Here is a 17,902-nt window from a genome sequence, read left to right on the forward strand (position 1 = left end):
CTTTCACTATTCTAAAATTCGATAGAGAAGGAGGAGGAGGGGTGGGTCCAGCATTGAATGGGGGAGAATCCCAAACTGGGTTTTCTAGAAAAGCGGACGATTTTCATTTTTTTTTTTAAACGAGTACTGTCTTCCCTTGATGCTTGAATCGGGCGTTTTCGTTGTTGTTGTTATTTTTTTTTCTTCTGGTGAATGAGCTAAGAACGCAAAGTAGCAGCCTTAGCTAAAATAGATAATAACTTTGAACCGGCTAACAGGACTGCAGTTGTTTCCTATGACTTAATCGCAAATGTCTGTACCTCCAGGGAGGTGAGCACCTCCCTGGTACCTCGTAAGTGTATTGCCTTCAATTAATTGTAACCATTCGTTTCGTTATGCCAATACGTCATCAAACGCATTAAGGACAAGTTCAAATTAATATATGATGTGGATTGGGTGAATGCAGCAATGTTAGTAGAACACATCAGTAAAAGTTTGAGGAAACTTGAGGAATCCTTTCAAAAGTTATTAATTTTTAAGTTTCCTTGCCGGCATCGCTGGATGAGAAGACCATTACAACTTGTGATGTCACATGCGTAGAACGATATAAAGAAAACACAGAAAATCAACTAATTTTTACTTCTCTTGCATAATATAAGAACATTTACCATTCTTTTTTTTTTTAGAAGGCAGGGGAAATAACATCATATTGGTGGCAAGTTGGCGAACTGTGTACTTTTTTTTTTAAAGGAGGAAAGATTGCTGAAATTTTCTTTATGTTTTCCTCATAATTATTGTACTAAGCATGCATGTGAGATCACAAACTATAGTATTTTTCTTATCCAGCAGTGACTGCGCAGAAATCATGAAAATTCATAGGTTTTTAACAGACTGTCCGATTTTCCTTAAACTTTCACTAATGTGTTCTGCTAATATTGTTGCATTCAATAAATCCACATTGTGCAGTTGACTCCTGTTATAACCACGCCCACGCGCATGACGGGACCGGCAGTTTTCTTTCGTTATATCGAAAGTTTAGCTAATAATTCTGGGGGTTAAGTTTTCAATTCTTTGGAATGTCGTTATGTAACTGTGTTTGCCATAACGCGAGTGCACTGTACATTAAGGTGAACTTTTCCTTTCACCAGATGCCTCTGTCACCGATCGAAGCTGTTGCGTGGATTATTTAACAAGAGAATATGCATGAGCGCTTGCGTCATAGAGGCTGTATGTTTATATCATGACAATAATTTTGTACAGCTTAGTGTTGTGTAAGTTCATGCCGCGTTCCATACAAACGTGGATGGTTGTCAGGGTCGGATCCAGGAATTCCACCAGGTGCACCCCCATATTTTTTTCTACTTTTCTTGTAAAGAAAAAAGAAAGAAAACAAGTTTGTTTGTTTGTTTGTTTGTTTGTTTGTTTGTTCATTTCAATCTGAGAAGATGGCTGGATAGCCCATAAAGCTGGTCTTCCATGGGGTCCACGTTGGATGTGAGGTGGGACCACTTCACCGGGTTAAACACCCTGCTCTTTGCGATGAATGAATGAAGCGGGATCTTCTACATGCATGAGTTGTGACTCTCTTATACACGGGACCTCCATTTTATGTCCTATCCAAGGAGATAGCTCGTTCTATTGGCCACTGCTATCCAGATGGCATATAAGAAGAAGTACTACAATACATGATGTAAATGGCACACGTCTTCTCAAATCCATTTATATTGAGAGCTTATCTTTCCTGACAATGTGATGATGGCGTATCATTACAGCTGCTTCCAAGAGTAATGATTATCCATAAAAGAGACGACTCGGGCTCTGACACGTCGGAGGAAAGTTCACCGCTGATTGCATTGTACATGTAATAATGGCCTAAATTGTTTCACATTGCCCGGGTTTGTTTATAAAATTTGACCACAGTTATATTTTCAATCTTCTCCGATCCTCCCGGCGTGACAAAATTAATAACATTGATAACAGCACAATGCCCGCCAAAAAGGGACCTAATATTGATAGCAATTCCATGCAGTCAAGCCATTAATCTCTTGAAAATGATACACGTATAGTTGAAAAATACAGGGGACCGCCATCATGAGCAGCTGCACTGCAAAAAGTCCGGTGCTAAATATGAAACACCGAGCTGGTGTTCAATTTCCGGTGCTCATTCATGGTGTTAGATTAACACCTCCGGGTGTCATTTCAAAACATAAAATTGTTTTTGTTTTTTTTAAATACAGTGTATTAGTAGTTTCTTAGGGATTGAATTTCTTGTTATTTCTGAACAAGACGATGAAGAATTTTACGATAAAGTACTTGATTTTTGAAAAAAAAAAGTGTAAACACATTTACACCACAGTAACACCAGTTGGTCTGGTCTCCTATTGAAGCTAGACGGGTGTTATACCATTGAAATTAACACCACCAACATCAAATCAACACCATGCGGTGTCATTAATAAATTAACTCTATAGCGCAGTGTCAAAAATATCACCAGCCACAGTGTCAAATTAACACCACGAAGTGCCAGGTGAACACTTTTTAACACCGTCACAATACATTTTCTACACCTGTGGGTGTGGTCCTTTATTGAAGCTTGATCGGTGTTAGATTTAACACCCATGGTGTTTAATCTAACACCGATGTTTTTACAGTGTGATTGCTTTTGACAACAGACCGGGAAAAGTAATGTATTGATGCTAAATATTCAGAATTTGCTCGCGCTGTCCTGTTGCACTCACAAGATGTGCTAAAGTGGATAAAGATTTATCTTTCAACGATTACTATAACGGAAATACGTTATTTACCATGTGTTGTATATAGCAGCAGGATGATGTTGGAGTATAGAGATATCCCCTGAACAGGTACAACAACTTTACTATTATGTTTAAGTAAGTATTGGACAGGGCTCAGCTTTGTATGGCATACGGCTAAAATTTCCAAAGTTTATGGTTGTGAGCCCCTGTGCTTCAGATGCTTTGAATACAGAGTTTAAAGTGAAACGTGACATTACAAGTCAGAACTACATTTCCTGTCAAACAGTCATTTCTTTGCCTTTTTCTTTTTTTTTTTTTTTTTTGTCTTCTTTTTCCGACATCAGGCTCAATATGAAAAGTTCCTCCCGGTTCCCGCTTGGGCCAGTTAAATCATCACATTTTGTTTTTGGGTGGCGGGGAAAAAAAAGACCTGTAAAAATTTGCAATGATAAAAAAAAAAACCCAATGCAATAAAACATGATTAAGTGGATGGATAAATACCATGCCCGTTGTTGCTTTTGGCTTACTTTTCTTCATTTTTTCTCGACTTTTTAAGACCATCAATACATTAGTTTTCTAAACTGCTGTTAAAGACAAGCAAATGCTCATGATGGTAGTCAGCCGTATTTTTCGACTATCATTCCCCAACACAATAATGAACTGATTACGGTACAGCTACCAATATCGTATCGTAAGTAATAAATCAAATTCGTTTATTATTTCCTTAGATCATATTGTATCCTAAATTCAGTCGTGTATCCCATGTCGATGGTATGATATTGAAGTATCACCTTACGTGCAATTTCTGTGTATTCAAATGATTCAGAAATAAAACAAACAAACCAAGTATAATGTAGAAAGTTTTCATCAGTTTGGGCGATCATACAATAGGAGATTCAGGCTTCTACCAACCTTTAGTGATTTGCTGGCTAGCTTTCACTTAACACTAAAGGTTGGTATAAGCCTGAATCTCCTATTGTGAATCAAACAATACTCTGGCTTTTCCATCACAAACTTCCATGAAAATCCTATTTTTTTCTTCAACTTTATTTTTCGAGGAACTGACCCAGCACAATTTTCCCTTTCTTACCCTTTATTTTCCCCTTTACCCAGCTTCTGTTCCGCGACTGAGTACAAACATTGTATATAGTACTAAAGAAGTGTAGGGCCTACTGTACAATCAATGACTACAGAAAAGGCGTCCCTTCATTCATTGCTAGGGTGCATTTTGCCGATTGTGTGAGTTCGATCTCTTACCCATTACATAACCTTACGCAATCATACCCACTTTCACTCAAATCTGTAAGGGGGGGGGGGTTGGAGGGAGCAGCTAGGGAAAATCCCGAATTGGATTTGGAATGCAGAGAAATCTTATTTCTGGTGTTAAGTTTTTCTGCCAAATTTCATCAGATTTGCATTCGATTTAACAATGCTATCATTCGAATTCGAGCGAATTTGAATGATCATCGAAATCAACATTTTTATAGATAGCTAGTTCATTGAAGCTCCCATCGGCGTTCTATTTCATGATTTTCTTCTCTCATGAACACGCAAACATTGCGTTCAAATAAATATTGCACGCGACATGCATTCAAATGGGCATCAGCACCACCGCGATGAGCGTTGATGAATTCAAATTCATGAAAAGGCAATCATGCTCAGCATTTGTGCCGTGCTTTTCGTTAATACTGCCTTTTATGTTCTGTGTAGTATCTCGTTTCATTCTGGTTGGACATATAATGCGAACTTAATCTGTTAATGTGTGGTATTTTTGACTTGTTCTGAAATTGTTCATTCCTCCGACAAACAATCGTTAAGCGACAACTTTCATAATGAATGCATTAACATGCAAGAAATTTCATACGCATACATGTATGCGCGTATACATTCAGTTTTGTGCGACTTAAGGCTACTCGAGGGTGAGATTACGGATAATATCTCGACTTTGGACAAAAACAGTGGTAGCTGAAGCAGTTGACAACAAGCAAGATTTATATAACTGTCGCTGCACTCTTAACCCCCCTCCCCCAACAGCAACAACCAAAAAAAAAAAAAAAAAACAAAAAAAAAACAGGTATAACGGCTAGGTCGAGCCGTATAATGACGAAAGGAGGAGGGGAAAAAAGATACCAAGAGGATAACATGGATAATACGGACCTGAACGTGTAAAACGTAGACCATTTCGTAAGTGTTTTATCGATATTGTTGATAATCAATGAAGTGAAACTGTAAGAAAGAAAAGAATGAAAAGAAATACATGAAATATGATTGATATCATTCCAGATTAAATGAAACTTTCAAATAAAGATGATATCGTCTAATAAAACTATTTAACTATATACAAAGAAAAAATGGGAATTTGTAAATCACATAACAGAGCTAGTTTAACGTGATTGAGGTATAAAAATGGAACGAAACCAAGTTTTCTACTCATTATGTGTCTCCCCCCCCCCCCAATTTGGTAGACAACTTTTACTGTAAATCGGGTTTTTCTAGGATCTTTTATTTTTCTAGGAATTAAGAGAACACACTTTCCCTCCTTGCCTATTTGTCTGATATTCTTACACATAACAGTGAGTTCTTTGGGTTTACTTAATCATGCATTCAAGCTGTTCTGAGAACCCTACGATCTAGGTTTTTTCCCCTTTATTTTCCACAGCTATTCGTCGCTTAGTGAGACCACGGAGGTGAGACTAAAAACTCTCTGGTGAGACCGTTACACTGCGGATAGAAGCACCAAATTTGGGGTGATGACCCCTCAGGAGCTACTCATTGAAATTAGAGTAGGAGCCATATGGAAAAATTTTCATTTTCATGGTATGAATGCTGCTACATTTCATTTTTTTTTTTAATCGCGTGCATGAATTTTCGCAAATTTCGCGAGGAGCTATCGCGAAGCACAATGCGCGCGATTCTTAAACAATGCATTGAATACCGGTTGCAATTCGTGAAAGTTTCATGCAGCGAAAAAGACTGACGACGCCAATGTGCGAAAGTTTCATGTTGCGAATATAACACTGCATGTATTAATCTGAGGGAGTATGGTATCAAAAAAGAGGTTCACGTTTGTTGTATTTTTTTTTTTCATGGACCTGGAGAACATGAACCCAATCTTGAATTTGGTGATGGAAAAGTATTTGAAACCTGGAGGTTGTGGTTGAATTATTTACCGATTTATGAAGAGAAAATGTTGAAGTGTCACAATGTGATGTAGGTCAATGAGATAAGTTACGTATATTAGAGGGGTTTAGGAACTATTTCTAATGTTAAGGGGGAGGGGGAAATCGCTGTTATGGCCCTTAAATACCCCCCCCCCCCCCCCTCGTCAGCGGTCCCGGACAGCAACCCAAGCCCCCCAAGCCCCCCCCCCCCCCCGGGTTTAATTGCAATGCTCCTATCATTTTCCCATTTCCTTTTGAAGAGTCAAAAGTAAAATGTGTGTTTGTGCGTGGAAATGGCTATCGCCAGGAGGGGGTTGAGCCGACCCTCCCCCACCCCGTTCCGCGGCCCTTAGCTGTTTGTGCAGCCTGACGAGGGGCTACTGTTGAAAACGTTCTGAAAATAATTCCATCTATCAGTAAAATTGCCCAAACTTACGTTTCTCTTTCTTTTTTTTCTTCTTTCCAATCGTATGACTAAATATGCCATGAAAACTGCACAAGTATAATCAGCGGTATATACTCCCTTGGACCGAACCAATGGTTGTTGCCATTTTCTAAAGTCAAACAAATTAAAGTTAACCACATGCAACAAATTGCCAAAGTAAAAAAACAAAAACAAAAACAAATACACCATAGGCCAACCATTGCAAAAATAATACCAGCCACATACATGTACATATCGACATTGCACAACACACACCACAATACATATGTAGATATTATACACACAACTCACAGACACACACTTAAAGGCAATGACTAGTAACTGATCAGTGGGAATCAGTGGGAATGCTGAGGGATGATTGTTCCAATCCTTGTGGGATTCATTTAAGAGTACATTATATATCTATCCTTGTGTGAAAATTATTTGCTTCAGAATGGTCTCATATTCAAGTAATGTGCAGCTTAATGTTTCCAGGTAAGCGTCCCTGGTCAGTGACGGGTCATTAATCTGCACATTATTTGAATATGAGACCGTTCTGAAGCAAATAATTTTCACACAACAGTAGATATATAATGTACTCTTAAATGAATCCCACAAGGATTGGAACAATCATCCCTCAGCATTCCCACTGATCGGTTACTAGCCATCCCCTTTAAACACTCTCAACTTGGCTGAGAGTAAATTCTCATCAAACCTCCAGAACAAGTTCGAGTACAAAGGTCAAAATGAGACCCAACATGATCTCCCTTCATTTTCCTCTATATTTCCATTCCACCTCTCTCTCGATGGAGAGAGAGATCTCCGAGTTGATCTCTGTACCTCAGTACAATGTGTACGCCAATATAATCACAGTGTAAGCTTCCTGTCTGTATATTGTATACGTGGCTACACCAAGTTGAATGCTAAAACGAAGTGCAACTAACAGCGTAGAACAGGATACCCTCTATCAGGCATGTTGTACATGAATACAGTGATTTTACTTATTCATTTGTTTTTTCGCGCTTGAAAATAATTGCGATCCATGTCGGCGGCAGCTGTTAACCAACCAGGACAGGGTCGTCTGTATTTCATCTGCGTCCCTCGGAGCGGTTCGACGTCCCTGCTGAAATGTCTCAGTTTCTTCGAGGACAGCGACGTCTGGTTCGAGCCGTTCGTCATATGCCGCGTCGTGAGGAGGCAGTTCGCGCGGAACACGGGGCGAGCCCTTCCCACGGAGTGGGACGAGGAGCACGCGGTCGATTTCGACAGGGCTGCGGCATTCATGCAAGCATCGAATAAACTGCCCACGAGTGAGGGAAAGAAATTTGCGTGAGTTCATCGCATAAAGCAAATAGGCTCGACCTTCGCGATGTCCAAGAGGTCCGGGGCCACCAGAAGTAGATATCAGGAAGGTCACCATGCAATAGATAGGCCTTAAATATATGTATGTAGATTATGTATACAAACATAAGTATATACTAGTAGGCATATGAAGTAGCAATAATAATATCACAATAGAGGAATGCATTAAATGCCAATTGCCTTGATTTTAATTTAGCACTTTCATCCCTGACGAAGAGGGAGCCCCCCCGAAAATTCGGATTTTTAATTAAAATCAAAGGCAATTGGCATTTAATGCAATCCTCTATTGTGACATTAATTGCTATTTCTAGTGTACTGCCAATAGTTTCCGCGCCATCATAGTTGCTCGACTACCTCTATACGAGTCTGCATTGTCAAATTCAGTCTACTTTACAGCCAAAATTGGCCATTTTCTCACCGCCAAGTTTCGACGCCAAATTTTATCGATCTGGATACACTAGTAGGTAAACTATAACAATGATTTCGGGTAGTCGTAAGGCGTGAATTAATGAATGTCTGATTTAGTTGGAAAAAGAAAAGAAAAATAAGACATTATGTCTACGAGCCCTTCGATTTCACATGTTTGATTCATACCCGCGCGAGCCTGACCTGTGTCCAGGTCGTAGATTTACAGCGGAAGAGGACGCGCTAGAATAAACCTCAGAATCGGAAGTAATTTCTCACAGGATTACAAAACGCCGTGCCTCTGTAATAAGTCATTTCGTAGTTCTACTTTGCGCATGAGGAGAAAAGGGTCATTCGTACCAAGACGCATGATGATTTTTAAATTCACGGAGATTATAAAGCATCTGCCATATAATGATTATTCATGCAATCCTTGTAAATGATACTTGCCAGTACATCCACCTGACAGCAAACTTGGTATTTGGCAATACGAATAAATACATGTTCTAATGCATTCAATACAAAACAAAGAAATGGATGCTTCCCCCGAGGGTTGTTTGACGGACCATTCTGGTCATCAGGGGTCCGTTTCATAAAATTTGTCATCAGTGACAAGTTGTCGAATAGATGTGACAAGCTACTGAAATCCTCGCATCTGATTGGATGAGAGCAAATTTGTCATAGAAATGTGGCAGTTGTCACTGATAACAATTTTTATGAAACGGGCCCTTCTCACTATGCAACACTTTTTTTTTTGTTTCACATGAATTCCATAAATTGTCACGCCGGGCAAACTTACCGGTACGCATTATGTTGCTTTGAATACCTTTAATAAATATCATTTGTATCAGCTGCACATGAGCTAATTACAAACTGGCTTATTCATCACACATTAACATTTTGTGAGCATTCAGTGCATTATTCTTCAGCAACTTTAGCGCTTCATCACATCAGCAAGTGTTCACATATTTAAAACATTATTGTTTATTGTATTATTAGTGTTTGATCAATTTTTTTTCATATTGATTTGTTGTCACTTTCTGGCCTCAAATGTCATTGTAGAAAAAAAAAAAAAAACAACCAACCTAAACCTATTAAACCAAAACGACAGTATGAAGCCTTGAATTTAAAAATATTCATTCAACCATCAACATCCAATTGCGAAAGAGGAGATTTATGGCTGTCGCACTGACCATGACACTACACATATCAACTCGTTGATGACGGATTGATTTTTCTATAACATATGCATTTCTCATATCCTAGTAGCACGCGTATTCGGGACTAAAGTCTTAAAGGGGAAATTCAGTCCAAAAATAAGTTAGTCTGATGAAATAGAGACAAATCTTACGAATTCAACGGAAAAAAATTTGACTGAAATCAGACGAAAAATGAAGAAGTTATGAAATTTTGAAGTTTTGCTTATTTCTGCAAAACAGTTCTTGTGCAGTGGATATGAATATGCAAATGAGTGAGTTAACCACGTCATAACCTCACAATTTTCCATTGATCGTGTACAAAAATTGGTCAAAATTCAATGTTTCTGTCATTAAAGTCTAAAACTTGATGTGATTTCTGGTTGAATAACTGAAGAATAGAAATCACTTAAGTATTATTATGGCAAATTGTGAGGGTATGACATGCTCACTTTGCCCTTGGCATATTCATTTTGACCGTTTAAGAACTGTTTCCTGAAAAATTAGAGAAATTTCAAAATGTCATAACTTCCTTATTTTCTCACCCGATTTCGATCAAAATTTTACCTTTGATCTCGTAATATTTTACTCTTTCTTATCAGATTAACTTTAACGGGTTTAGCCACTGATGCATGTCGAGCTCGTGAACTTTTTTTTTTTTTGCTGTTGTTGTTGCTTTTTTGCTTTGTGGGTCGTATAGCTCGTAGGTTTACATTTAGTTTCTGTCAAACTCATGTACCTTGTTCAAAAACTAATGTCTAACTCGTGGACTGTATGACTTTAGTGGGCCGTATGACTCATGGGTGTCTAGCTCATGATGTGCACGCTGTTTGTTTCTTTGTTTGTTCTTTTAGGTTTTCTGAGGTGAAGCAGGCAATTGATAACTCCACACGACAAATCGTCATCGTCAAGGACATGGCGACTTCGTTCTCTAATCGTCTGGAATATCTGCCCAGCCCAGCCGCAGGCTTCAAGTTTGTCTTCATGATCAGGGACCCATATCACGCCATCTCCTCGTACCGCAAGGCATCCGTCGCCGCGTTCAGAAAACTGGGGCACTACCATGCCCTTACAAAAAAGTACCATGGCTTTACCATGGTAATACCATGGTATGGTAATGAACCATGGAAACCTGGTAATTTTGCCCTAGTAAAACCATGGTACATTACCATGGTATTACCATGGCAAAATACCATGGTATTACTGCTCTTACCATGTACCATGGTATATTACCATGGTATTACTGTGCTTACCAAATACCATGGTACCGGTACCATGGTACAATACCATGGTATTTCTGAGGTGAATTTACCATGTACTGTGGTGATTTGACCATGGTTTTACCATGGTATTACCATGGTATTACCATGGTAAAATTACCATGATATTACAATTTGAAAAGAAAAATAACATTAATGATTGTGTCAGAGACTCCAACTCTCCCGTTTTCGACGGGAGATCTCCCGCCGAAAGTCCATTTTTGCAAAATCTCCCGTTTTCCCGTTTGAGATTTGATTTCTCCCGCCCTGGCTCTGTGTCTCCCGGTGGAAAGGATTTCTTACTTATTGCTATCGTATGTCGACAAAATAAGCCTTAGATAGCACCAGAGAACATCTAGAACCCTAGGAACTTCGCGCTTCGCACACATCAACTTGCAGTCTCCCGTTTGATAGGGGTTTCGGGCGGGAGAATCTCCAGACCAGAAGGTGCTTGGGGTTGGAGTCTCTGTTGTGTATTTCCAATGTGCAGTACTAGTATGTTACCTACTTAATATGGCCTCGAATCGCATACACCTGTTTCTACACTATTGTACAAGACCTACATCCTACTCTACACAGGTCTACCTATCTGTATATCTAGAGTATACATCCTATTCCTAGATACATTGCTAGTGTATCAGTTCTTTATATATGGGCTGATATCTGAAAAGGTTTAAGGCATGGTTACTAACTACATGTCATACATAATATTAGTCCTATCAAAATATGAATATGCATTGTTATAACACAAGTTAAAATAGTTGGTAACAGAAGAGAAATTTCCCAACATACTTCAAAGTTTAAACCCAGACTATATACTTTGGGTTTTATCAATTTTCACTCCTTTTGCATGTTAGATGCTCTCTCATGAATATTCATGAGCGATACAGAAACCAAGTCAAAACAAGGATCGTGCAACTTGAATCAACTTGTGTTACATTTTCCAGTTGGGTAGATGAGGTTTAAACTGCATGGGAAGAAGTCAGTTGTGTTCGTGGATATACATGTATTAGTACTAACCGGGTGTTTGCACTCACCCACACCCACACACACACAAGCACACACATACACACATACACACATTCACACATATACTAAATACAGGCTGTACATTTATTACATGAACGTACTGGTATAATATTTTGGGTCGTACTTGGAATTTGTATGAGATAACACACAATGTGAATTAGTTCCAAAACAAATGAACTGTTATATATAAAGAATTAATTAGTTTGCTTATTTTTAACGGGCCGGGCTTATTTGGCTATAAATGCTAAAATTTGCATTTTGGGAGGGAATTTTGCCTCACCCCCCCCCCCCCCAAAGATCTTGACCATTAGTATTACGATCGTTATAGCGAAATTTGGCACGTGTTACAACCACATTGTAATCTACAAAATTATGTCTTACATGTCTTAAGAATTTTTTTTGATTGTCAATTTCTAATTTTAATTCATCAATTAATTATTTGTGCAAATTACGCCCAACATCTTATTTTACCCCAATTAAAAGCATTAAGAGTCTATTTCTTAATTATTTGTAAGTCTGTTTTTACATGTTTAAAGACTGTATGCATCACACATTAAAGGACTTCCAAAAGCCATTTTTTAATGTATATAATTGTTTTTGGAGTTTCAAATGTATTTCTTTGTTTTTTAATTTTTTCCTTTGTTTTCTTATTGGAGATTCTCATTGACCACTTTTATACCATAATTAGCATAAGATCAATCAATCGCAGTGATTAATGTTACAGCAGTGATAGCTCCAGGGGGCCCCTTCTTTAATTTTTGATATTAAAGATAAAAATAAATAAATAACAAGAAAACAAAATGAAAATGGGCGTGTGTGCCCCCTTTAATTCCGGAAGTGGCACCATGACAGATCCCTCCCCCCCCCCCCCCCCCCATTTACGGAATTCCTAGATCCGCTCCGCTAAAGAATAGTCAGATTTTTCAAGAGTTTCTTTGTTGCTGTTTTCAATCAATCTTTGCATCGATTTTTTTTTTCAATCGGAGAAGGGACCGCACTTCACAAGCTTTGTCTTTTTAGTGGGTCCCTCCTTTTTTCATACAATGCATATTTCATTTATTTCACTTTTGTTACCTCAGCAACCATTGCATTGTACCCCTACTTTAGGTTTTCAATTATTGCTTTCTCTGTACAAATTACATGCATTATACTTTCATTGAAGAAAGCGAGATTTATGTTCACCAAATATATTATTTTGCTGTGGAAAAAACAACAATGAATTTGAAGTTGAACTTGAAAAAAAGTCAAAATGTCTCAATGACAGGGTCTCTTCCATCGCAGACTCGAAACTTTGAGGGTGGATTCCGCCCTTCCCTCTCCTGCCACGTCCCTTAGAGTTTAAGGGGTTTACCTTTAGAATCAGTTGATATATATTTTGATTTTTCCCATTTGTTGCAAGTATACTCATAATGGTCCAATAGTTTTGACTGTAATGTATTGGTACGTTTATAATCGTTTAAAAAGTGGAATCAACTGGTAAAACTGCCAGATTTGATGAACTGGTATGAACTTCCCCAGTCATGCCAGTTTGGTCCATTTATCCCGGCTTGTGGTTCTACTAACTGTTACGGCCTAAACTTTATCAAAGTGCATGTAGGTTAAATCTGCATTGCTTTCAGGTTGAATAAATCTATCAGTGGTGTCAAGTCATTTGCAACAGGTATACAAGAGCCTGGTTCAAAAAAGCTGAATCTGCTGGAATCATGGAGTTGATGTTTTAGTATGCCAGTTTTTACTGGTAAATCTGCCAGTTGTGTCCAGTCGAGTCAACCTGCACCAAATTGGTCCAATTTTTCGGGGTCATCCCACAAGTCATAAGGCCCACAAGCTCGACATTGCATCATGGGGCTTACGTTATTGTAAAAGTGTCGTGGGCCTTATTTACCTAGTGTCGCAGTCATATGGGCCTTGTTCGCTAGGCGTCAAATTTATGGGTTGTTTGATTTGTTGGCTGTATGATTTGTGGGTGTTGAACTCGAATGTGCACTCACTGTTTCTACTGGAATCAACTGGTTGTTGTATGCCATTTCACACAATTTTTTTCAAGTGGATCATCTACTGAAAAATCTGCTTGTTGTGTCCAGTTGATCCCACTTTGTCAAAGGGCATACTTTGGTCTATCTCTTCCTACTGGAATCAACCAATAGGCTTTAATATTCCAGTTCACACAATACATCTAATTTTTTTAATCTGTCATTTTCATTAGAACAGTTCAACTGTTAGTGGTATGGCAGGGCCCTGTGGTATAGAGCAGTGGCAACAGTGGAGAGGCTCTCCTGGATAAGACCTTATTATTATTATTATTATTATTATTATTATTATTATTATTATTATCATCATCATTATTATCACCAGTACTACTATGCTACTACTATTACGTGTGTTATTATTAACTCACTCATCACAGTTTGATCCATTTGTTCAAACTGGAGTCAGCTATGTTTTCTCAGTGTACCAGTCCATTCCATCGCTTTCAAGTGGAATCAACTGGTAAACCTGCCAGTTGTGTCTTATAGTCAATTTCAATACAATTATTAAGGGCCCGTTAATGTCCAGCTGTATCTATACAGGAATCGGGTAGTGGATATTTCAGTATGACACTTTATTCCGTTTCTTGCAATTGGAATCCAGTGGTGAATCTGTAGGTTATGTCAATAAATTCTAATTGGTAGACAATTGCGCAGTTTATTTCATTTGTTTCAGTCTGTCAGTTGGAATGAAATGTTAGTTTGGAGTCAACTTGTTTAAGTGGAGTCAACTAGTGAATCTGCCAGTTGAGCGGCATATTTTCCAGTTGGTACAAATAAAACTTCATAATCAATGATTTAGAGCCAGGCCATATATTCAGCTGGAATTGATTGGTGTTTTTCAGAGTGTGCCAGCTCATTCAATTTAGTGTCAGCTGGAATGGTGTGAGTTGGTATTAATTTTCATCTTTAACTGTATGGTAATTCACACCATGGTAATGTGAACGAGTATCGGCCTACTTCCAGTTTGCAACTATTTGAACAAGTTGGGTCAAACGGATAGCTATAATGGGACCATTTTTTCCTTGTGATACCAGTAGAGAATGTACCTTTTTTGTCTTTAATTGACATTTAAAGGGAGTATACAATACTGGACGAGATGAGGATTCAGCTTGTAACGTTTTGCGAGATATTTAGAAACCACTCTTTGAAATGGTAAAGAGCAGAAGAGGACTCAAACGTTTATTTAATGAAAACAGGCTGAGAAATGACTGAGATATCTAAAAACAAATTAAAACAAAGAGCTCCTATAGTGAAAGATGGGGCCTGTCAATTTCATTTTGATTTTTTTTTTATATTTTTTTTTTTGGGGGGGGGGGGGGGGGGAAGGGATTGGTAATCTCAGCCATTTCAAGACCTGCATTTCAAAACCTGGGGGGAAGGGATTGGTAATCTCAGCCATTTCAAGACGAATTTTCTTCAAAACGTTGAATCCTTCTTGAAATTACAGCTGTACATGCTCTTTCATATTTCATAAGAGGTTTATCATCTGAATGAAAAAAAAGTTATAAATCTGAATCCTCATCTCAACCAGTACCTACTGTACAATCCCTTTCAGCTATAAGAATATCATAATTGATATTTTGTTGTTGAACCACGGTATCACCATCATGGGTATTTTTGTGTACCTTTAGAAATACAGAAGATAACATAAAGACTATGGTTATATATGCTGCGGTACAATTAAAGACCCAGTGGTTGTAGTACATGGTATGATGGTTATTATATGGTATCTCCATGGTTATTCTATGGTACAAGTAGGCCTAGTAGTGCCATAACAGTGCTATGGTATGATGGTTATTACATGGTAGATGGTTATTACATGGTATATCCATGGTTAATTAGTGCAGCGATACTGAGGAAATGCCCTATATACCATGGTTATTTTATGGTACAAGTGGTAATACCGTGGTGACGCCATGGTATGATGGCCATAACCCGGCATCACCATAGTTAGTTTATTGTACCTGTATAGTTATACCAGGCAAATACAGTAGATGGCATGGTTTTTCCATGGTACTGGTAGTAATATCATGGTAGTGCTATGGTATAAAAATTATAACATACTATTACTATGGTTATTTTGTGGCGCCTATGGTAAGACCATGGAAATACCATAGACTTCACGGTTATTCTATGGTATACGTATCAGTACCATGGTTGTGTCATGGTAATGATAGTTTACCATGGTTTTTCTGTGGTATCACCATGCATCACCATGGTTTTTCTGTGGTACTCATAGTAATACCATCGATACCATGTTTTACTATGGCAATTGAGGTTTTACCATGGTTTTTCTGTGGTATCACCATGCATCACCATGGTTTTTCTGTGGTACTCGTAGTAATACCATCGATACCATGGTTTTACTATGGTAATTGAGGTTTTACCATGGATTTTCTGTGGTATCACCATGCATCACCATGGTTTTTCTGTGGTACTCGTAGTAATACCATCGATACCATGGTTTTACTATGGTAATTGAGGTTTTACCATGGTAATACCTTAAATTTCATGGTTATTTTTTGTAAGGGTGGCAACGACAGCGACTACGACGTGTCCGTCGATGACCCCTACTACGGCAGCCAGCGCACCTGCTACGAGAAACTACGCGAGGTTTGGCTTCACGTTTGCAAGGAACTAGACCCGAGCCCCTTGGTGATCGATACGGAAGACTTCCTGGCAGATCCGAAGGGGTTCCTGCAGAAGATCTGCCAAGTTGGAGGACTACCGTACGACGACGGCCTCCTGCACTGGGACGCTTCCCCTGACGTCACTATGACGTGGAAAGAGCCTGGAGGAATTCCCGGAATGATGACCAACAGTCTGTCCGACTTTCATCTCACTGCCGCCACCAGTTCCCACATCCACCCTAGGAAGGTGAGGAAGCCCAGACCAGACCGGGCCAGTTTGACCGAGGATGTTCTTCGCGTTGTTGACCGAGGCATGCCCTTTTATGAAGAGCTTTATAAGCATCGATTCATCCCCTAACTTCTACCAAGCTATGGTCATAATCTGAAAATTCTATTATTTTTTTTTATCGCGACATATGACTTTCTTTTTCTTTCTTTTTTCGCCAGTACGCGATAACGTTTTGAGCACTGATACGCAGACCAAAAACTACAAACTGCAACTCCAGATCGCGTTCAATTGGACTTATGCGTTTCTACATGGTAAACAATATGAAGGTTGTGTGTTTTTTTTTTTACAGCCTGCGGCATTTTATCGACGAATTATATTTTTAATAATCATAATAAATAATTCATAAAGACCGTCGATCCCAAAGACGTCGTTACAACAGGACTGCGCTGTACCGCAGGTTGCCGTCTCCGTTGCACTTGTGCAGGCGACTCCCGCTAAAACGAAGTCGTCGGGACCTGCCGTTTTCTTTGACTACTTTATATCGAAAATTTCGTTACAGCCGAACAGTTGGTTATTGTTGTAGGACTTGAATTTTTACTTCGTTGTCACGAGAAATTCATTATAAACGTGTTCGCTAAAACGGGAACGATTTGCATAAACTTGTCTGTTTTGGTGTCTTGCTCGTGTCATATACTGTAATCTTACCTTGTCAGTCAGTATCGTAGAGGTCTTTAGAACATAGATCCATTATATTATAAGCACTGTCTTTTCAGTGGGTCCCTTCTTTTATTTTCGTACATTACGTATTTGTCGCTTTGGTGATTTATTACAATATTTTTGCTATTACAATGTTTCAATATGATTGTGTACTCATAGAAATATATAAAAATATGATTCCTGAAATCTACCGATTCTTCACCCTTAGTACTACATGCTGTTAACTATACATCTCGTACTTCAAACATTCTGTACAACACTACTATTTTTTACTCTACCCTCCGTATTTCCATTCATTTCCACAATACCCCCTCCCCGTCATCCTCTTTACTTTGTGTTAAAACAACAGAAATTAAAAAGAAAAAAATGGGGCTGGGGTTCGGCGCCCCCCCCCCTTTAATTTAGTAAAGGCACAGACGACGTGTTGGACGATGAGTAAAATCGACAAGAATCGCGTATTCATCATGCTGGAGATAGTATGATTAACCATTGTAAGACATTTTTCTTCAACAAACTCGATAAAATGATCTAAAAGTAGAATTGACGCTGTTGTTTTACTCATGGCTATAAGTTTGGGGTTTTTTTTGTGTGTGTTGTTGTTGTTGTTGTTGTTGTTGTGATATTTTCGCTTCTCCCTTTATTCCCCGCAAGAATGTTGTACAATCTGCATGTCTCTCAGAATTTCTCGTTTCAAAATGTTGAATAGGTCTATACAGTATGAAACTTTT

At 38.6% G+C, this 17,902-nt stretch overlaps 1 protein-coding gene across 1 annotated transcript; it reads left to right on the forward strand.

The window, feature by feature from the left end:
• The first annotated feature begins 7,234 nt into the window (after window positions 1–7,234).
• LOC139731961 (uncharacterized) lies at window positions 7,235–16,760 on the forward strand. Its single transcript, XM_071642832.1, has 3 exons — window positions 7,235–7,646; window positions 10,135–10,378; window positions 16,128–16,760. The coding sequence occupies exons 1-3, from the start codon at window positions 7,360–7,362 to the stop codon at window positions 16,584–16,586; spliced, it is 990 nt and encodes a 329-aa protein (XP_071498933.1). The 5' UTR covers window positions 7,235–7,359; the 3' UTR covers window positions 16,587–16,760.
• Window positions 16,761–17,902: the final 1,142 nt, after the last annotated feature.

The sequence above is a fragment of the Diadema antillarum genome, unplaced genomic scaffold, assembly GCF_040938485.1.
Source record: "Diadema antillarum isolate AM-2024a unplaced genomic scaffold, OU_Dant_1.0 seq00000389_RagTag, whole genome shotgun sequence".
Lineage (NCBI taxonomy): Eukaryota > Metazoa > Echinodermata > Echinoidea > Diadematoida > Diadematidae > Diadema > Diadema antillarum.